The sequence below is a fragment of the Gadus macrocephalus genome, chromosome 11 (assembly GCF_031168955.1).
Source record: "Gadus macrocephalus chromosome 11, ASM3116895v1".
NCBI lineage: Eukaryota > Metazoa > Chordata > Actinopteri > Gadiformes > Gadidae > Gadus > Gadus macrocephalus.
The window spans coordinates 1424466-1446041 of record NC_082392.1 but is presented as its reverse complement, the minus strand read 5'-3'; the positions used below and the strand labels follow the sequence as shown (position 1 = coordinate 1446041).

Below are 21576 nucleotides of genomic sequence, written 5' to 3'. Positions count from 1 at the left end.
ACATACTTTAAGCATTTCCATATTTGTTGTTATTAAATGTATTATATGTATTTTTTATTAATATTCTTTATTTTTAATTCCCATTGCTGTTCTTTACTTGCTGCATTGACCCTCGAATTTCCCATCTGCGATGCATAAAGTTATCTTATCTTATCGTGAAGAAACGATAATCTTTCCAGACACTCATTACTGTGAGTCAAACACTCATTACTATCCCTGCATGTTCCTTAAAACCGCATCATATGATGAACGACCCATGAGATCGCTAATGAGAGTGCTGCAAATCACCACCATGTATGACTCATTAGTGCAATATCCATTCTGGCTCAGAATGCAGCTTCTCTCCCTGCTTGTGGTCCAGGTGTCAGTGCTGCACTGCATCAGTCATAAGGAGCTGGGGTCTGATGTTTGGCTCTGAAGGCTGAAGCTCTGTGGTCTTAGCAGGTTGAGCAGAAGGCTTCATAGATCCATGCCGCAATGAGTCCGGTATCACTGTCAAAATGTATTAAAATATATATATATTCAATTTCTCATAAATATATTTGGATCCTTAGCGATTTTGATCCTTAGAGTTATTCTGTCTAATCAAATAAGTCTAACAGAAAAAGTATGAAGCATCTTATTTCTCCACGATAATTCATGATTTAAAGATCTGAGATGAGGTTCAGCTTCCGAGTTCATATTCACTATTGATGAAGTTGGACGAGGTGTGTGGGCTTCTGCTGCCCCCTAGTGGTGAAAGTGAGAATAGAACGTGGGCCTGTGGAAATGGAGCTGATTGAAGTGATGTGTGGGCTTCTGCTGCCCCCTAGCGGCAAAGGCTGAGAACAGAGCTTGGCCTCCGGGTAGAGGAGGTTTATCAGCATCATTATCCTGTTGCGGGGTAAACTCCAAGATGCTCGTTCATGTATGGGTACTCATGTAATGATGTGCCTCACTGGCACATCATTTAATGGATATGTTTGTTTCCATGGTTTCAAATATGTGAATGACTTTTAACCATGTATAAATCGATCTGTATATTTTATACTGTTATGTTTCATGTAGCCTATCTGGAAGATGTGAAGGTTATTAATAATCTATCATTAGTAGGTTATTAATAACCATGTATCAGGAGTAAGTTATAAATGATCATGTATCATTAGTAGGTTATTAATAACCATGGATCATTATTGGGCTTTTAATAACCATGTATCATTCGTAGGTTATTATAGTAATAATCTTGCATCATCAGAAGGTTATTATAGTAATAATCATGCTTCACCAGTAGGTAATTATAATAATGACCATGTATCATTAGTAGGTTATTATTATAATACTAATAATCGCTCGTTATCAGTAGGTTATTATAATAATCATCATGTATCAGAGGCCTCTTATTATAATATCCAGAGGCGGACAGAGTACACAGCTCCCTTACTTGAGTAAAAGTACAGATACCCCTTGGTACATTTTACTCAAGTACAAGTAAAAGTACTACAGTCAGATGTCTACTTAAGTAAAAGTACTGAAGTACTTGTTTTTAAAAGTACTTGAGTATCAAGGGTACAAGGGTACATTTTCTAAATATTGCATTACTACTGCCACAGTGCTTACATTTATGTATAGAAACGTCCTACATGGAGTTATGAAAAATGTTAATACCTTGGAGAATGTAAAAGGAATTGAAAGTAAAATCAAGTCATTTTCATCTGTTTACCATGGCAATAGCACAATGGTACAGTATAACAGTATACTCAAGAACATATAAACAATTGCTCAGCAAACATAAATATGTAATATCAGAAAAGAAAATTCAGCTAACAATTGTATGTATGTGTGTGTTTCTCTGTTTTTTCATCAATAATATCAACAATCGTCTCTCATCTAAATCTGACCATGGAGTTGACTTTGGCGTCTGAGTACGGAGGGTGTCTTTGATATAGGAACCCAGCCAATCCAGTCAGTTGAGACTGACGGAACTGCTCGCTGAAGACCGCTGCTCTCCTAGGGACAGTAGAGAACACCGAGGAGGCGGAGCCAGGGACAGTAGAGACCCCCGAGGAGGCGGAGCCAGCAGACCCAGCCCATCCGGGGGGCGGGGCCAGGGACAGTAGAGATGGGAGAGACCACCCAGGAGGCGGGGCCAGGGACAGTAGAGACCACCCAGGAGGCGGGGCCAGGGACAGTAGAGACCACCGAGTAGGCGGGGCCAGGGACAGTAGAGAGGGTGTGTTTGATGTATGAACCAAGCCCACACAGGAGGCGGGACTAGTGAAAGTAGAACCAGCCCACCAAGGAGGCGGGGCCAGGGACAGTAGAGACTGACGGAGCTCCTCGCTGAAGACCGCTGCTCTCCTCATCCGCGGAACACGACAACAACAAACGGGTTGTTTTCGCACCGCATCGGGGATTTAAACGTGTTGGGTTCGGGTCAGCAGCAGGCGACATCATGACGGAACTACGACACCGCGGAGCGACCGACGCCGACCCGCCGTCAGAGGACAAGGTAGACCCGGGTTCTGGTGTGGGAACGCTTTAGCAGCGTTAGCTTTAGCCGCTACCCCCCTGAAGCCACTGCTAGTCTGACACAAGCGCTGAAGAACAACCCACAAAAGCGCTTTAGCTGGGATGAGCAGCGGTAAAGGCAGGTGTTGGTGTGATGTTCTCGCTTGATACTGTGACCAGTGGCGGCTGGACGCGGCTGACTGGTGCATCAGTGTAAGGCCAGGGGTTCCCAAGCGGCGGCTCGGGAGCGTAAATGGGCTGCGGTCAAGTTTTAAAAGGTGGTCCACTGCTTGTTGTTCTGAGTGTGGGGTTGGGTCCCATAATATACACATACTAAAAGCAGTCTTTGAAGGATACGTTTTCTCCATATGTTTGTGTACATTGTGACCCAGAGCTCAGAGAGGGGCGCCGGTGAAGGCTGTTGATGCAGGGACATTTTGTAGTTGAATGTGTTTTCAGTGCAGTGCAGAGAGTGAGAAAGTGGTAAACATTGCTAGACCTTTTCTTATATATCTATTTATTTGTATGATAGTTTAATAATTCAGTAATAGTACACATGACCCAAGGAAACTGTCAGTTTTTCTGTACTCAAACCCCCCCTCCTTTGACCCAAGCAGCAAACCGCTGTTTGTAGTGCATCAACCCCTGCTGGTTTTGAACAGAAAATCATTCAGAAATCTAACAAATATATTTATCTTCATTTGATGAATGAATGTATTCTACAATTTTCTTTAAACGGTAGCCTTATGTTGTCTTTATTTAGGCCTCCGAGGCTATTGCATGGTTAAATCAATTAATATAATGCTATGTAAAACTGGCCTCTTCACAAATTTGATCTACGACTTATTTGAGTTCCCAGAACTGAATAAACAGTGTCTTAACTCTTTAAAAAGGTCAAGTTTTTAAACATTCTTTTTAAAACCCAACTACAAACCCATAAATCTGGCCCTTATCCTTAGCTTAAATGTCCATACTAGTTGAGATTCGATGTATTTAGTTATTTAGGAGTCTAAATCTTTAATTGTATTTCTATCGATATATTCTTCATACTGTTTGGGTCAGTATCCACCAATCGCCCCGATCCCAATAACAAAGAGCTTCATTAATTGACAATGTTGGGCTTTCTACTTCCTAATGCAATATTAATCAAATCAATGATGCAGTCTATGTCCGTAAAACGGTACCAGCAGAGAAAGTGTATATTAAAATATTGATGTATGTATGTATTCATGTATTTAATTGATAATCAACAGAGTGCCTCTACGCTCTTATTGGCAGCAGAGGTAAAAGCTTATGAAGCCATCTCATTAAATGTCCACAGCATTAATTTGCGTACGGCCACCACATATGTCCGGTTTGATCCAGTGCCCCTCCATGGCTTATGATAATATTGTAGCTTGCACGCTACCAATGTTTCCAGGGACAGACGGCCCAAAACCTACCTAGACATGTTTTATTTGCCCATTACCTCATGCCTGGTTGAGATCTCTGTTTAATGGTTAACGGTTGATAAAGGAGTGCCAAAGGGTTTTGATCAAATTAATCCATGGTGTCATGGATCGTTGCTTGTGTTCACAGGTATTTTAGATTTCTTACGGTGACACGAATCACAAGTCAGATAAGAGAACATTCCCTAAAGTAATATTGATCACCATGTTGATTGTGTATTCCAAGTACGGCTGCTGTCGTCAATAAAGCCACTACTGCAGCTACTGCAGATGATCACTTATGTAGATGATTGAAAATAAATGGCTAAAAAAATTTTTTGTTTGGTTCCGGTTTCCGACCGACCCTGTCAATTTATGTGCGACCCAAATTATTTTATGAGCTTTATAAAAAAAATAAAATAAAAAAAAATGTTTTTTGATGCAAACTATAATTACGTTTTGGTACAGCACCTCTTCATTCTGTACAAGGATGAGCGAATTTTCTCGTTTTTAAATGAAAACAACCTACCTATCATTCGCTGCCGCTGAAAAAAAAAAAAAAAAAAAATAAAATAAAAATTCCCTACCTACCCATGACCTCAACTGACAACCAACAGGAACCAAACTTTTTTTTTTTTTAGGCCCAATCACACTGCGTTATGCAAATATACGCAAGGACACTGTCCAATAGGGGTGCAACGGATCACAAAGCTCACGGTTCGGATCGGGTCACGGTTTTTGAGTCACGGGTGGGATCATTTTCGGATCAACAACAACAATGAAGATAACAAGACAAATGTGACTTTAAATAAAATCTTCAACTGTGTAAAAACAAAATAAAGTGACAAATTAGTTAATAATCCTGCTTCCTTTAAGCATGGTCAATATTTAAAAAATGTGCAATCTGAGGCATTATTCCTTCTTCTTTTTAACATGGATAGGATAGTAAATAATCCCTAATCCTGGATTTACAATTCAGGATGTCTGCATTTCCTGGGGAGAGTTTAGAGTCTACACTCTCCCAAGGCAATGCAGACATCCGTATCTTCTTTTTTTTAGTTTGGTAGCGAAATACAGTTTCTGTGGTGTTTTATTTGGCATTTTGTAAATCCATTGATTTCGGTTGGGAGACTCATTGCTCATTGCAAGGGGATTGGTTGTAGTCTTTTCGCTCGGTTCTAGCCCTACTGTTGATACGGCGAACCGAGCGAAAAGACTACAACCAAACCTAAACACGTCCGGTTCCGGTTCCGGTTTACGTTCAATGGGATTTACGGAACGCCAAATAAAACACAACAGAAACTGTATTTCGCTACGATACTTTACTTGATGATGTTGTTAATACCCGAATTGTCCTCTAAACATGCGCTGATCACGTCAACGCACAATTTTTTTTTTTTTTATCTGCCGATCCGCGGATCACTTGCGTCCCGAACCATGATGGTTGATCCGTATGGATCACGGGAAACCCGTGTACCGTTGCACCACTACTGTCCAATAAAATCGCCTTTGTAATACAACCCGGACAAACACATGGATACGTCAAAAAGCCGCCATCCGTCGACGGACGCACGCAGTGTGAACAAGGCGTAACTGCTCTAGACGGGCTGGCTGTCGCCCCGCGCGGTTGACACCGCCATTGGTGTTTGAATGTGTGTATGAAGGGTTGTAACCTAAGTCTCTTTGTATCAAAGCATCTGCTAACTGCGCTAAATGTGAATGTAAAAGATACACGTTGTTGAGTAGATGCAGCCTTGTGGCTCATGTGTTCCATTGTGATGTTGCTGACCTGATCCCCACTGGTTCCCACTGGTTCCCACTAGCCTTCCTGCAGGGTGCTGGCACTCTGCTCAGACGGTACGGTACCATATGCTCATGGTACCGTCGACCCGGTACGTGTGAAGGGACCCGCGAAAGGTCTTGAGGACTATTTATGGACACACTGAAAGTCATAGGTTGGGAACCAGTGCACTGGAGTATGACTGCAGTGGGGTCCTGACATCCTGTCCTGGGTGGAAACCCGTCATCTGGTTATGGATGTAATGTGATTACCCTTCAATCACATGGGTGTAGCATGGAGAGAGGAAGCCAGAGATTGCCCTGTCTCTCGCATGTTTCGGATATGGCTTTGTCTAATTCTTTGTCCCAAAACCCCATCTTCATTCTCTAGTTGTTGTTCTCCTGTTGTCGTGGTCCTCCTGACCTTCTCGCTGTTCACTGACGTCCTCGTCTTCCTGTCGGAGGAGATCAGGGTGTGTGTTTTGTAGACGGGCTGTAGTGTATCTCACTGGTCTCCCTCTCCCGGCCAAGTCACCTGGTAGCTTCTGGTTCTTGCCGGGTCCTGGACCCCCTAGCCGGGACTGGACCCCCTGCAGTCCCTTTCCTCGGAGGCGGCTAGGGATCAGAGATGGACTGGCTCACATACGTTAGATCAGAGTTCAGAGTCGCCGAGACTCTGCATAGACTCCCCCCTCACCCCCCCCCCCCCCCACCCGCTCTTACACACTTATTGGATGTTGTACCTAGCATTGTGTAGCATTTTATCCTAGCTATCTTTGTTGTTTACGGGGAATGGGTTAACCTAGTGATGGTTAGTGCTTGGCACTTGGTTCCATGAACATCCTTACTGTACCGACAGCGGTATATTGTTGTTTATCTTTCTTCTGACTAATGTACTTATTGTAAGTCGCTTTGGATAAAAGCGTCTCTGCTAAATGCCCTAAATGTAGAATGTAAATGTAACGATCATCCAGCTAGCCTTGTCTAAATTACCCTTTGATCAGGAACCTGCTTCACTGGGACACCATTCAGGAATCTTTGATAGACCTCAACATGTACCGCAAACGCAAAGTCCCTTTTTAATTGGCTGGAAAATTCAGGCCGTTGCGGGTTTAATCATCTAGAGAGTTATTAAATACTTTAAGTTTATTCTGCTTAATCTTTCACTACTTTGTGACTTAGGCCTATCTTAATTCACTTCGGAAATCTGCTAAAGAGGCAGCTTGGGACGCTGCCAGGTGGCACAGGAAGGGGGGGCCGTGTGTGTGTGTGTGTGTGTGTGTGTGTGTGTGTGTGTGTGTGTGTGTGTGTGTGTGTGTGTGTGTGTGTGTGTGTGTGTGTGTGTGTGTGTGTGTGTGTGTGTGTGTGTGTGTGTGTGTGTGTGTGTGTGCGTGCGTGCGTGCGTGCGTGCGTGCGTGGCACAGTGGTTTTGTTTGCATGAGGCGAAGGCCTATTTTTAACCAAAGGAGCATCCTGCATAATGGGATGGTCTCCATGGAAACAACAACCCCTATGGTTGCAGCTGTGTAGGATAAGGGTTCTATTTGTGTTTTGAGGAAACATGGAGCCCTTGTTTTGGCGCTGTCGATGTTCCAGGAGGCTGGTTGATCAAAACATCGTAACCTCCAAGATTCACTTCAACCTAAGTGACCAATCACATTAGGGAACATCGGTATGTACCGATTCTGCTGGAGAACATTTAGTACTCTCTCTCTTTCCTTCTCCCCCCCTCCCTCCTCAAACCAACCATTAGACCGCTCGGTGGAGTGAGGGGAACAGAGCTGATGCCAAAGAGGAGACCATCAGGAGAGACGTGAAGCAAACTGCCTGGATGAGCAGCCACCGACCACAGTGTGTGAGAGAGAGAGAGAGAGAGAGTCCTTTTTGGCGATGCCCACTCCGTTGACATGTTGCCATGGAGAACCCGTCAGACGCGACGAGACCGCAGAACAGAAGGAGCGGATGCATACGCCAGGCCAGGCCATGCTCCGGCGAACGCACACGCCAAACAATGCACACGCCAAGCAACAGACACACCAAACCACGCACACTGATTAAAGTGCAGCAGAATGCTGGATGATTGGAGCAGCAGGATTTGATGTAAACACTACACACTCTTCAGGAAATCCTCCTGTGTGTGTCTGACGTGTGTGTGCACCAGGGATGGGACAAACTCTATCAGGAGGATCTGTAGCCGAGCTGTGAGTTCAAGTTGCTCTGCCAGTTTGGCTCTCCCCTGTCAGCAGGGGGATGGGAAAACGCAGTCGGCTCGGTTCCACAGACTGACAGACGAGTACAGACGTATGTCCTGTCACTGTTAATTGATCAGGACTGTACCGTGAGCTTCCTGGAAACCATTAAGACACACAGACCTTTATAGTCCATTAGCCAGGCTGCCCATCGATACAACTCCACTGTTGTCAGTGTGGTATGACACCGTAAAATGTAATCCGAACCAACGTATTCAGCTGCGGTCTCTCTGCTTCAGCGAGTGAGTCTGGGGCAGGCGTCACCCTCCGAACCAGAAACACGACTTTCCCTCTCGTCTTCTTCCATAAAAGGAGGGAATCTGAGTGACACGGAGTCCCTGTTGGCTCAGGCTGTGTTGCCGTACTTTTCCGTTGCTCTCCATTCCGGTGTCACGCTTTTATTTTGTTGAGGGTCAGCAAGGTGGAGGATGTAAACAAACCGGCCATGTGATCGTGTGTGTGTCCGTCCGTCCGTCCGTCCAGGGGTCCGAGGGCGAGCTGAAGGACGGAGCGTCCGACAGCGACTCCAAGGTGGACTCGGGCCGCCCCGGGGCGCCCGTGACGTCTGACGACACCCCAGAGGTCCTGAACAAGGCGCTGTCGGGGCTCTCCTCAAGGTGGGCTGACCTTGACCCTAACCCTAACCTAGACCCTAACCCAGACCCAGACCCAGACCCTAACCCAGACCCAGACCCAGACCCAGACCCAGACCCAGACCCAGACCCAGACCCAGACCCTAACCCAGACCCAGACCCAGACCCTAATGCCCCATTTTCACTGCAGGGTGCGGAACGGATCGGATCGCAAAGGTGCGGGTCGGGTCGCGTTTCCACCGCCAAAAGTGGGCGTGACCCGGACTTTGCCGTACCCGTTCCGGCCCCATTCTCGGGACTCCTCCGTTGCGGTACCCAAAACGAGACCAGACGCCTGAAAGGGTCCCGTGAAATTCTAGCTACACCCCCCCTCCGTTGATTGGTCGACAGAATCGTCACTTCCGGGTGACGCGGGGATAAAAACAAACAAACAGTAGCCTCGAGGTATTATTCTTTACAATTAACATGTCGCGTAAAAAGCTTGCTTGGGCGAACAAGGAGGTGGAGACGCTCGTCTGCATTCTTGGGGAGGAAGACGTTGTTTACGATGTTTACGTAGCTGCCGCGGCGATTGACATCCGGCCTACCACCAAGGGTACTGTCGGCAGTGGAAACGCGACCTCGGAACTGAGCTGGGCTATACCGCCCCCTCCCTACCGCACCTTTGCGATCCGATCCGTTCCGCACCCTGCAGTGGAAATGGGGCATAACCCAGACCCTAACCCAGACCCTAACCCTAACCCTTGATTCCTACAACCTAATCCTGTCTTCACACAATACAAGTGATTTGCTTCAAACTAAGTGTGAATAAAACTCCCCAATTCTCCAGTGTCCAAAATACTGTGTGTGACTTGTTATGGTCAGGATTAACGAAACAAGACGTCTTCCTCTAAGCTAGTGTGTGTGTGTGTGTGTGTGTGTGTGTGTGTGTGTGTGTGTGTGTGTGTGTGTGTGTGTGTGTGTGTGTGCAGATGGAGGAACTGGTGGGTGCGGGGGATCCTCACCATGGCCATGATCTCCTTCTTCTTCTTCATCATCTACATGGGCCCCATCGTGCTCATGATGATCGTGAGTACACACACACACACACACACACACACACACACACACACACACACACACACACACACACACACACACACACACACACACACACACACACACACACACACACACACACACACACACACACACACAAGGTGTAAGGTTGTGGGTAAGTAAGTGTGTGTTAGTGTATGGTTGTGTGTGTGTGTAAGGTTGTGTGAGGGTGTGTGTGTAGGTAAGGTTGTGTGTGTCTGTCTAAGGTTGTGTTCGGTGTAAGGTGTGTGTAAGGTTGTGTGTGTGCTTCTCCCACAGGTCCTCTGTGTTCAGATCAAATGCTTCCAGGAGATCATCCACATTGGCTACAGTGTGTACCACTCCTACCATCTGCCCTGGTTCAGAAGCCTCAGCTGGTAGGACTCACTCACTCACTCACTCACTCACTCACTCACTCACTCACTCACTCACTCACTCACTCACTCACTCACTCACTCACTCACTCACTCACCCACCCACTCACTCACTCACTCACTCACTCACTCACTCACTCACTCACTCACTCACTCACTCACTCACTCACTCACTCACTCACTCACTCACTCACTCACTCACTCACTCACTCACTCACCACTGCTGAGTTAAAACAAGTTCATCTTTGTTTCTTATTGTTTTTATTTATTTTCCAGACGTCCTGAGGTTTGTGTAGAGACATATGTTGATCTGTCTGTTGTAGATCTAGATTATAACCCCATATTGAAACCCCCACAAACCCAATAGAATTTAAGAATAGAAAGTGTTTGCCTTGTTCCTTAGTGGTAGACGCAGACATATTCCTAGTTTCTACTGGCATTCATTGTGCTCCAACTGTGGGGAAGAAAGAAAAAACGGTATAGCGCATAGTTTCCTATGTGTTATACAGTTAGTAACAAGTAATAAACATAATATTGTTTACTCATTTTCATGGGTTAGTTAGCAGCCTCAAAATGGCCGCTTTTCCCGCTTCTTTCTTCTCCGTCTTTATGACCTCCGTTTCCCTCTGAGCACAATGGACGCTCCTGGAGACAAGTCGGTTTGTTTGTTTGACTCCTCCCCTATCACCCCCAGGTACTTCCTGCTGTGCGTCAACTACTTCTTCTACGGAGAGACGGTCACGGACTACTTCTTCAGCCTGGTCCAGAGGGAGGAGCCTCTGCGCATCCTCAGCAAATACCATCGCTTCATCTCCTTCGCGCTCTACCTCACGGGTACAGACCGCCGCCGCCGCCGCCGCCGGGGAGCCTAGCGCAGGTCTCGCCCCCCGGTGGTACACCAGGGTACTGCAGGCGGTGCCTGGGATTTTATTCCCGAATTCACAAATTAGAAAATCGATAAAGTAGGAGGAGGGTAGGACACCCCCCCTTCCGGCCGTTAAGGAAGTGTGTTTTAATTCACTGGAGGCCCCTTTGCGCTGCTAAATGGGCAGTTCTGGCAGTTCAATTGTGTTCTCAGTGTGAGCGTTTTATTTTGTGAGGTGTTTGGTCTCTTCTGATTCGACTTTGAAGACACTGTAGAGGCTGACTTCCTGTTCGGGTGTGTGTCCGACGCTAGTGCAGAGAGAAAAACAGGAAGTAGGGAGGAAGGAAGTTGTGCTGTGAGTTTTATTACAGAGTCGCCTTACAGCCTTGTATTGTATTGAATGATGAAACATCAGCTCTCTCCAATTGTATCTGTCCTTTTGATTAATAAAAGAAAAGCTTTTTTACAATTAATTTGACCTTTTAATTAGGACTCAAAATACAAATCTCTCTCTCTCTCTCTCTCTCTCTCTCTCTCTCTCTCTCTCTCTCTCTCTCTCTCTCTCTCTCTCTCTCTCTCTCTCTCTCTCTCTCTCTCTCTCTCTCTCTCTCTCTCTCTCTCTCTCTCTCTCTCTCTCTCTCTCTCTCCCCCCCCCCCCCCCCTCCTCTTCCTCCTTTATATAGGTCAGTCTAATTTTAGTTTGCCATAGCTGGCACGTCTCCCTTAGTGAGTGATCCCCCGCAGAACAAGAGGCGTCTGTTCCTCCTCCTCTGACCTCCACGATGACCTCCAAGCTGCTCCTCTCCTCCTGCAGGAGTCTGTTCTCCTGCTCCTCTGATCGCTGCTCCTCTCCTCCTGCAGGAGTCTGTTCTCCTGCTCCTCTGATCGCTCCTCTCTCCTCCTGCAGGTTTCTGTATGTTTGTCCTCAGCCTGGTGAAGAAGCACTACCGCCTGCAGTTCTACATGGTGAGTGGTTCCCTGGCCCCCAACCCCCCCCCTCACCTCCTCCACCCCCCTCATCACCTCCTCCACCTCCCATCAGTTCCTCCATCCCCCCTCCTCCCCACCTCATCACCTCCTCCACCCTCATCACCTCCTCCACCCTCATCACCTCCTCCACCCTCATCACCTCCTCCACCCCCCTCACCTCCTCACCCCCTCCACCCTCATCACCTCCTCTACCTCATCACCTCCTCCACCCTCATCACCTCCTCCACCCTCATCACCTCCTCTACCTCATCACCTCCTCCACCCTCATCACCTCCTCCTCCTCCTCCTCCTCCACCCTCGCTGCTCCAGGCTACGACAGACGTAGACATTCCTCCAGAAGTTTCCATCGACTGCTGACCAACGCCATGAATAACCCAAACCGCTAAATGCACCAAAGTCAATTTAGTCGAACAACAGACGCCTTGTGTCACAAATAGCCCAGCGACACAAACATGTGACATGAAGCCGCCTTGACAGACAAGGCTCCACAGTGGTTACTTGACACCAACTTGTGTCGTGAAGTTCCAGATGTTATCTGGAGGAACACTCACATGTGACCTGCAGCTCCACGGGCGGAGGTTATCTGGAGGAACACTGAAAGAAGGATGTGAACGGTAACGTGTGGCGTGAAGCTCTAGAGGGGGAGGTGTTATCTGGAGGAACAGAGCTGCTGGGTCCAGCTCATAATTACAGTAATTGCCACGTTGGTCAAGCAGATCTCGGTACTGTAGTACTGTAGCTCTGCGGTTAGCTGTTAGCTCGTAGCTCGTAGCTCCCCCCACGCAGTCCTGCGCCACGGTCGATACTGAGCACTCTTACGTCAGCCCTGCAGCCTCATGTTGCACCTTTTGAAGAAACCACATCCCCCTCTTACCGAGACTGAAGCGCTACCACACACTCTCCTTCAGCGGGCCCCTCGACGGTCCGTCGATCATCGTTTGAAAATGTCCTTTTTGTGTGCGTTTCACACATTAATCAAAAGCTGTTGTGTGTTTGATTCCCCTCTCCCCCCCGCCCCCAGTTCGGCTGGACCCACGTGACCCTGCTGATAGTAGTGACCCAGTCCCACCTCATCATCCACAACCTGTTTGAGGGGATGATCTGGTAAGGGCTCCGCTCACCGTGACAACCACCGGGCAGCCATTTTGAGCCCGACATGCACCCTGTGGTGCATGCTGGGAGTGCAGAGCCTGCTCCTCACTCTCTGGAACAGAGGAGATGTACTTTATTATTCGTTCTATTTGGTGCCACAGCAGGATGGGAACACAAGTAAAACCTGGCATTAGAATATGCAAAAGTCTACTTAATTACCCATACACGATACGAGTAGTCTAAACGGAAATGCAAAGATTGCATGAAAGTTGCGGTGGCAATGAGTGAGCACACTGATGTGTGTTGTCGTGTTGTAATTGGCTGTAATATGCAAACACTTACCCAACAATTTGAATAAACACCACAGGCTAAATATTTGCACCACAAACCCAACATCCTGCCTCCAGGCGCCTCACTAGCCCCGCCCAGGGAGGCTGAGCAGTGCGGGGAGGCCTTGATGCTGTAGGTCTGAGGGCTGCGCTGTGACTGGTCGGTTGTCTCCAAGCCTCTGCCTGCCTCCTCAGGTTCATCGTGCCCATCTCCTGCGTCATCTGCAACGACATCATGGCCTACATGTTCGGATTCTTCTTCGGACGCACCCCCCTCATCAAGGTGGGTGCTGGTTCTGTTTGTCCACCCCTAGTTCTTGAATATAAGAAAATTATATTCGATGCTTTTCGTTTCCGACAATACGAAAAAGTTTAAATATCCCCTGTCGCCCGCAGTTGTCCCCGAAGAAGACGTGGGAGGGATTTATCGGAGGGTTCTTCGCCACCGTCGTGTTCGGAATCCTGGTAAGATCATCAATCACTGTTGAACACTATTCTGTATGATCATCAATCACTGTTCAACACTATTCTGTAAGATCATCAATCACTGTTCAACACTATTCTGTAAGATCATCAATCACTGTTCAACACTATTCTGTAAGATCATCAATCACTGTTCAACACTATTCTGTAAGATCATCAATCACTGTTCAACACTATTCTGTAAGATCATCAATCACTGTTCAACACTATTCTGTAAGATCATCAATCACTGTTCAACACTATTCTGTAAGATCATCAATCACTGTTGAACACTATTCTGTAAGATCATCAATCACTGTTCAACACTATTCTGTAAGATCATCAATCACTGTTCAACAAGTTCATACAAGCCTTCATACTAGCCTTCTGTTGTACAACGATGCTTGCATACATTATGCGAGCTTCCATGAAGAGGCTAGCATAATGTAGCTAACCATTGATGATAGTGAGCTACATTATGCTAACCAACTGATTTATAATGGCTATAAACGATCATGCCAGCTTCATTATGTACCACAATGATAAGCTACACTATGCTATCTTCCAGATGCCTAATAATAATAATGAGATGCATCATGCGAGCTTCCAGATGTATAACTACCATTAGCTACAGTCTGCTAGCTTACAGAGGAATAACCACAATCAGCTACAGTTTGCTAGCCTCCAGATGTATCCTCATTATCAGCAGACATTAAGATGGCGCTACGTTGTTATCTCCCTCCCCCCCCCCCCCCAGCTGTCCTACGTGATGGCGGGCTACCGGTACTTTGTGTGTCCCGTGGAGTTCAACAACGACACCAACCGGTTCCAGGTGGACTGCGAGCCCTCTGAACTCTTCCAGCTGACGGACTACGTCCTGCCCGCGTTCCTGGAGTCCTTCACCGGATGGGTTAGCACGGACTCTCACTTCTCTGGGCCTTGGTCACCGGGCGGCCATCTTGGCTCTCAACGCTAGCTGGTGGGGGGGGGGGGGGGGGAATGAATGTGGGATTCCAGAAGATGAAACTAAGATGGCCGTCGTTGAATTTGACCAGATGACATTTAAAAGTTACATCTTCAAACGCTGTATAAAAATCAAATGAAAGAAATGGCCGACCCTACTGAGGTTGAACTGTGTAAAGGACTGTTCTGTCTGTCTGTCTCTCTCTCTCTCTCTCTCTACCCCTCTCTCTCTCTCTCTCTCTCGTTCTCTCGTTCTCTCTCTCTCTCTCTCTCGTTCTCTCTCTCTCTCTCTACCCCTCTCTCTCTCTCTCTCTCTCGTTCTCTCGTTCTCTCTCTCTCTCTCTCTCGTTCTCTCTCTTGTTCTCTCTCTCTCTCTCTCGTTATCGCTCTCTCTCTCTCTCTCTCTCTCGTTCTCTCTCTCTCTCTCTCGTCCTCTCTCTCTCTCGTCCTCGTTCTCCCTCTCGTTCTCTCTCGTTCTCTCCCTCTCTCTCTCTCTAGACCACGGTGAGGCTCTACCCCTTCCAGATCCACAGTGTGGCCCTGTCGGCCTTCGCCTCCATCATGGGGCCCTTCGGAGGCTTCTTCGCCAGCGGCTTCAAGAGGGCCTTCAAGATCAAGGTGTGTGTCTGTATTGTGTGTGTGTGTGTGTGTACCTTTGTTTGTGTGTGTGTCTGTATTGAGTGTGTGTCTGTATTGAGTGTGTGTGTCTGTAATGAGTGTGTGTGTCTGTATTGAGTGTGTGTGTGTCTGTATTGAGTGTGTGCGTCTGTATTGAGTGTGTGTGTCTGTATTGAGTGTGTGCGTCTCTCTGTTAATGTCGGCCCCCTCCTCCTCCTCCAGGACTTTGCCAACACCATCCCGGGTCACGGGGGCATCATGGACCGCTTCGACTGCCAGTACCTGATGGCCACCTTCGTCAACGTCTACATCGCCAGCTTCATCAGGTACCCCAGCCCCCTACCGGCACTCTGCGCCGAGCTCTGTGACCTGTCCTACTGGGGTCACCGTCCTTCAGTGGAGGCCGTGATCCCCCCCAGCTGTCCTACTGGGGTCACTGTCCTTCAGTGGAGGCCGTGATCCCCCCCAGCTGTCCTACTGGGGTCACCGTCCTTCAGTGGAGGCCGTGATCCCCCCCAGCTGTCCTACTGGGGTCACTGTCCTTCAGTGGAGGCCGTGATCCCCCCCAGCTGTCCTACTGGGGTCACCGTCCTTCAGTGGAGGCCGTGATCCCCCCCAGCTGTCCTACTGGGGTCACCGTCCTTCAGTGGAGGCCGTGATAGCGTCTGTCTCCCCCCCAGCTGTCTGTCTCTGTGGTGCTCCTCTGACCCCTGTGGTCTCCTCTCTCCCCAGGGGTCCCAACCCCAGCAAGGTGATCCAGCAGCTGCTGGCGCTGCGCCCAGACCAGCAGCTCTACATCTTCAACTCCCTGAAGACGCACCTCACCGAGAGGGGCCTGCTGCCCGCCCTGGAGGGGGCTGCGGCCTAGAGCCCACCCCCCACCACCTCCCCACTGCCGTGTGTGTGTGTGTGTGTGTGTGTGTGTGTGTGTGTGTGTGTGTGTGTGTGTGTGTGTGTGTGTGTGTGTGTGTGTGTGTGTGTGTGTGTGTGTGTGTGTGTGTGTGTGTGTGTGTGTGTGAGTGACGAAAAGAAATGTCCCAAGAAATAAGAGGAAATGTCAGGAAACGTCCCAAGAAAGGATGAATGAACCGTGACTTATTGCCTCGTGTGTGTGCAGAGGTGTGTGTGTGTGTAGGGTTAGCTCATAGAATAGCGTGCTATTCTTCGTTTTAACAGATGGATTTTCCAGCGTCGGTATCTCCCAGCAGTCTGTTTCTGTCTGCAAACAACCTATCTATACACGCGTGTTAGTGTGGGAACATGAGATATTGAATATATCTGTGTGTGTTTGTAATGTTTCCTGGTACCAGTTTTATTTCGTTGGTTTGTTTCAATGCACTGCCGCTAGACATTTCTCACAAGCTGTTCTGCCACGCCCGCCTGTTTTTGATTTCCCACGATTCAGTTTCATATATCTAACCCGTTGGTGTTTCTAACTCTGTTCTGTGGCGTCTGTCATGTCGTGCTGTGATTCTCTGGGAACAATTCAATCGATGGTCCATTAAGTTTTATTGTGCTGCAAGTTTCTATTGTAGAAGTATTTTTCCTATTCCACGCCAAACGCTGGTAGAGTTTATCTATCGTACGATGAGATGGTGTCATTTAGTTCGTAGATGGAGCGGACGTTTTAAAAGCAAGGCATCACTCCCCCTTGTGGCCAAAAGGAGGTACTGAACACCGTTATTGATATGATGGCCAAGCAGGATGAACGCTGTGGTGTGGGTTCATGCTGCTGCTTGCGATGGGCCTTGATCCATTGACACATCATTGTTTGGCTGTGCTACTCGGCCAAATGTTACAGGCTCCATCTTAAACACTTAAGTGAGGGATTTCAAACCATTTGCTCTTAGAGAAAAACTATAGAAACAGAAGGAAAGGGAAGACAGCGGGAGCAACGCTCTGTTAAAAGCGTTCTACTGTTAAACGCACTTATCTTGTTAAAGTGGTGGACTCGGTGTGTCCCTGCTGTGGTTAGTTCTTTGTTCTCGTGGCCATCAAGGCGCCCCCCTGGGGCTGAAGCCCATCGGGGTGAGGACGCCTCAGGTGTGTCTCCTGCACTGCCAACACTCATTAGAATGAGACGTCTAACCGGGGCCATAGCCTCCAGACCGGACCAGCACCCGGACTGGTTCTGGACCAGCAACCAGACTGGTATCGGACCAGTATTCCATCTGCCACTCGATGGTTCTTCACATTCAAAGGGTCAAAGGGTTTCTGTGTTTTTGTGATCATGTTTTTGTTTGGGTCATTGTTTGGGGGGTTTCTGTAGCGATGTGTTCAGTTTGTTACGTGTCGTGTGTTTTCAGACGTTTAGTGGTCGAATGTCCTGCACTGTCCTGCTCCTGAAGCGCTTCAGCTGCCCACGCCAAAGCCCTGTCGTGTGATTCAAAGCGTGTGGGATCACGTTCCGTTCGTTTGATGATCCACAGGAGCAGGGGCCGGATGGAGGTCTTCTACAATGTTACACTTTGACCTCTGGTCTGTTGCTGATAGTGTTCCAACTCCTTAGCTATCGGTGTGTCTGTTACGAAATATTCCATTAATTAGATTTTTTCTTTTTAATATATATACATTAATATTAAAACATTTTGCCATCAGCAGTCTAACCCTCAGCCATAAGGATCTTCTGCCAAGCTGTTTGGAAAGCTCCCCTGTAACCTGGTGACCTCACAGGTGGTGGTGCTCACCGAGATGCATGCTGGATAGCTCAGTCTTGACAGCCTATCTACTGGACTGTAGCAAAATAGGTTAAAAATGTCACCTAAACAACGCCCCCTCTGGTGAAACACTGGTCAAGCAATGGTTATGATTTCCTTCTGATTGGCTGACTGTTAGCTTTCTCGGCACTAATTGAACCAATCAAACCATTGTGTGGTTTGGCGCTGTTATTTAGTAACTGTCAATTTGAGCCGAGGTCCTATCTTGTCTTGTTGACCATTGGACAGTAATATTAAAGTTATGCCTACACAGCATACATCTAACATTTCATTTTATTCATGTTTCCATCAATTCAAGTACTTATATGAAATATAATGCTGTGCACATTTGCATTTGCAGATGATATAAAGTATTGCTGTGCTTTTACTTTGCTACACAAATTTCTATATATATAAGATCTATTATGATCCAATTTCAGAAGGTTTAGCCATAGTTTGTGTTTTTCCTCAATGTAAAGAATTTAAAAATATATATATTTAAGTATAATGCCAATAGCGAAGCGTGTTGAATTTTTAAATATTTATCTCAAGGGTTTTTGATTAGTTTTGTTCAAGGTTAAGCTGGGCTTTATAGGAAACACAAACATTTAAGCAGCCGTTAGTGCTTGACCTCAACCAGTGTGAACAGTAGAACTAGTTGTGACATTTCTCCGTCCTGTTTTTTGGGTGACCACAAGAGGGCGCCACATCCGCCTGTCAGTGTCCGTATGCGGAACGAAGTCCCGTCGTAAGAAGTATTTGACCTCTTGCTGTGTCACTGTTGTTTCAAACATTCCTCAATTCAACGAACACCCTTGGGTTAAGAAAGGGGCACATTCCACTGAAAAAGTCAATGTCCCAATCTGAAACCAACACAAGCACTCTTCTTCTGTTGGACGACAGACTGCCATGGGGAATTCACAGGAGTTGTGCGGCCTGACCTAAGAAAGGTTACAAAGTTACATTTGCTTTTAAATAGATTGTGCTTATTACTGTTCAATAGGTTTGTGTTCAGTTGTGGGCCCCAGAAGCTGTTGTATCTATTTACATGTGTTTTGCTTTTTGTTTCCTCAAATACAATAAAAGGAAAAAAGAAAGATTCCTGGATAACAATTCTGTTCCGCTGGCCCCTCCTCCAATTCCCATAGCTCCTCCTCCTATTCCCAGAGCTCCTCCTCCTGTTCCCCCTCGGCCAAGGCATGATGGAGGCATGTTAAACAGCAGCTCTCCAGCCTCAATCTGAACAGGCAGAGTTGGCTATATTGGCTACTCAGATTTAACAGCGTCACAGTTTCCTGGGCTTCACCATTTCAGCCGGTGAAGAGAGCTGAAGAACCCCCCCTCCCCCCCTCATAAGACACATCAGAAAAAAAAACCTAACCCTAACCCTAACCACTTCCTAGATCAGAGAGATGATTCCAGTTAAGTTCAGTTGAACTGTTAAGGTCTCCATCCTGAGTGCTGCAGAGGACGGGGGGATTGTGAAACGCTGTTCTATGAAAGAAACGCTACAGAGAGACCAGAGAACAGTCCTGTGTACCCTGGAGAGAGAGAGAGAGATGGAGAGAGAGAGAGAGAGAGACAGAGAGAGAGAGAGAGAGAGAGAGAGAGAGAGAGAGAGAGAGAGAGAGATCACTCCATTGAGTACCTGGATGTAGACAGAGAGAGAGGGAGGGAGAGAGAGTCAGTGAGTACCTGGATGTAGAAAGAGAGAGGGAAGCAGAGAGAGACAGGCCAGAGTGTACCTTGGTATAGAAACAGAGAGAGACTAGTGTGTACCTGGATGTTGAGGCAACAAGAACAGACTTGTTTAGAAATTGTGAAAAGCAGAAGAAGAAGAAGTAGAAGAAGAATGCATGAGGCAGGAAGTAGGAAGTGTGATACCAGCGGGTTCCATAACGTCAGCCTCACTTAGGTCACCTCCTCGCTATCTCTTTAGATAATGTGTGTGCACACGTTTGTGTGACTGTGTGTGTGTGGGGGTGTGAGGTCAGATGTGTGTATGTATCTGTGTGGATGTCTATGTGTGTGTGAGTGCGCGCGCGACAGGATCTGATACTGAAGAATGTCTCTGAAACTACCTCGGACATGGACTTCTCCACCTTCAAGACGGAGACGGCCAGAATAGGTAAGACCTGTCTGTGTGTGTCTGGGTACAGAACGAGGCTTTCCTCCATGAGCAGAGTAGGACGGAGACTGAGGACTGGAGATCATGCAATTCTCCTAAACCTCAACCATCTATTTGTCTTCATGCGTTCATCTGTGGATGTTCTCATCACTTCAGTGTTTCCATTAACCCAGATGAGCTTTGTGTTTCTAACGTGTTATTTATTATTCAGAACAGTATGGTTGTTTTATGTCATATGTTAACTTAGACCCTGCTGTTTACTGACAGGATGAAATAATATACAATCATACTATGGTCAAACAGCTTTTATCAATGTGCAAATAACATGCCGCAGTGGGAGAGCCTGTGTGTTTGTGTGTGTGTGTGTGTGTGTGTGTGTTTGTGTGTTTGTATGTGTGGAATTTAGCATAGTGTGCGCAGGTCCGTGGTTCTGCAGGAGCTGGCGTGTCTGGAAGGGTTTGAGTGCATGTTGCACAGAATGTGTGTCACAGAATGTACATTTATAGTATATATATATATAGTATATTTGTGTGTACCAGTGTGTGTGTAACAGTATGTGTGTGCTAGTGTGTGTAACAGTGTGTAGGTACCCGTGTGTGTACCAGTGTGTGTAACAGTGTGCGTGTGCTAGTGTGTGTAACAGTGTGTGTAACAGTGTGTGTGTACCAGTGTGTGTAACAGTGTGCGTGTGCTAGTGTGTGGAACAGTGTGTGGAACAGTGTGTGTGTACCAGTGTTTGCAACAGTGTGTTAGCACCATTGTGTGTGCAACAGTGTGTTAGTACCAGTGTGGAGCAGTGTGTTAGCACCATTGTGTGTACCAGTGTGTGTTACAGTGTGTGTGTTACAGTGTGTGTAGCAGTGTGTGTACCAGTGTGTGTGTGTAGCAGCCCCATAGTGCTGCAGTCACGGGCGTGTTGGAGACGCTGGTTCAGAGGGCATGGGATCAGATTCTCGCCCCACCACAAACACCCCCACCACAAACACCCCCACCCTAATGCCCCCACCCTAATGCCCAGGGCGGAGGGTTGGGGTGTTGACGGCCGGCCGCGGTTCTCTGGCAGACTCTGCCCACCTCCACCCATGGGGACCCGAGGGTGGAGGAGGCCAGTGGAACCACAAGGACCAGCTGGGTAGAGTAGGTGGAGACGGTCTGAGTGAGTGTGTGTGTGTGTGTGTGTGTGTGTGTGTGTGTGTGTGTGTGTGTGTGTGTGTGTGTGTGTGTGTGTGTGTGTGTGTGTGTGTGTGTGTGTGTGTGAGTGAGTGCGATGTGTGTGCGTCTATGCGTGTTTGTCTGTGTGTCTCTGCTTGTGTGTGTGTTTGTTTGTGTGTGCGTGGGTGTGCGTGGGAGTTATGAGCCTTGTCTTCTGGGTGGGTGTGGACGCGTTCCCCTCGACTGCTCCTCACTCTCAGCCTCTGTCTCCTGGGGGTCCATGGGGCCGCGGTGA

At 47.4% G+C, this 21576-nt stretch overlaps 1 protein-coding gene across 1 annotated transcript; it reads left to right on the top strand.

Annotated features, from left to right (window-relative positions):
- Window positions 1–2263: 2263 nt before the first annotated feature.
- LOC132467055 (phosphatidate cytidylyltransferase 2-like) lies at window positions 2264–19100 on the top strand. The gene is made up of 13 exons (XM_060064117.1): window positions 2264–2488; window positions 8426–8559; window positions 9507–9603; window positions 9892–9989; window positions 10681–10820; window positions 11759–11817; window positions 12863–12945; window positions 13458–13545; window positions 13659–13727; window positions 14482–14634; window positions 15186–15305; window positions 15528–15631; window positions 16038–19100. Exons 1-13 carry the CDS (start codon window positions 2432–2434, stop codon window positions 16171–16173), a joined length of 1338 nt encoding a protein of 445 aa, XP_059920100.1. The 5' UTR covers window positions 2264–2431; the 3' UTR covers window positions 16174–19100.
- Window positions 19101–21576: the final 2476 nt, after the last annotated feature.

Coding starts and splice junctions, on each gene's coding strand:
- LOC132467055 (XM_060064117.1), top strand. CDS start 2,432: ATGACGGAACTACGACACCGCGGAGCGACCGACGCCGACCCGCCGTCA. Junction 2,489..8,425: donor ACCCGCCGTCAGAGGACAAG/GTAGACCCGGGT, acceptor CCGTCCGTCCAG/GGGTCCGAGGGCGAGCTGAA. Junction 13,546..13,658: donor GACGCACCCCCCTCATCAAG/GTGGGTGCTGGT, acceptor TGTCGCCCGCAG/TTGTCCCCGAAGAAGACGTG.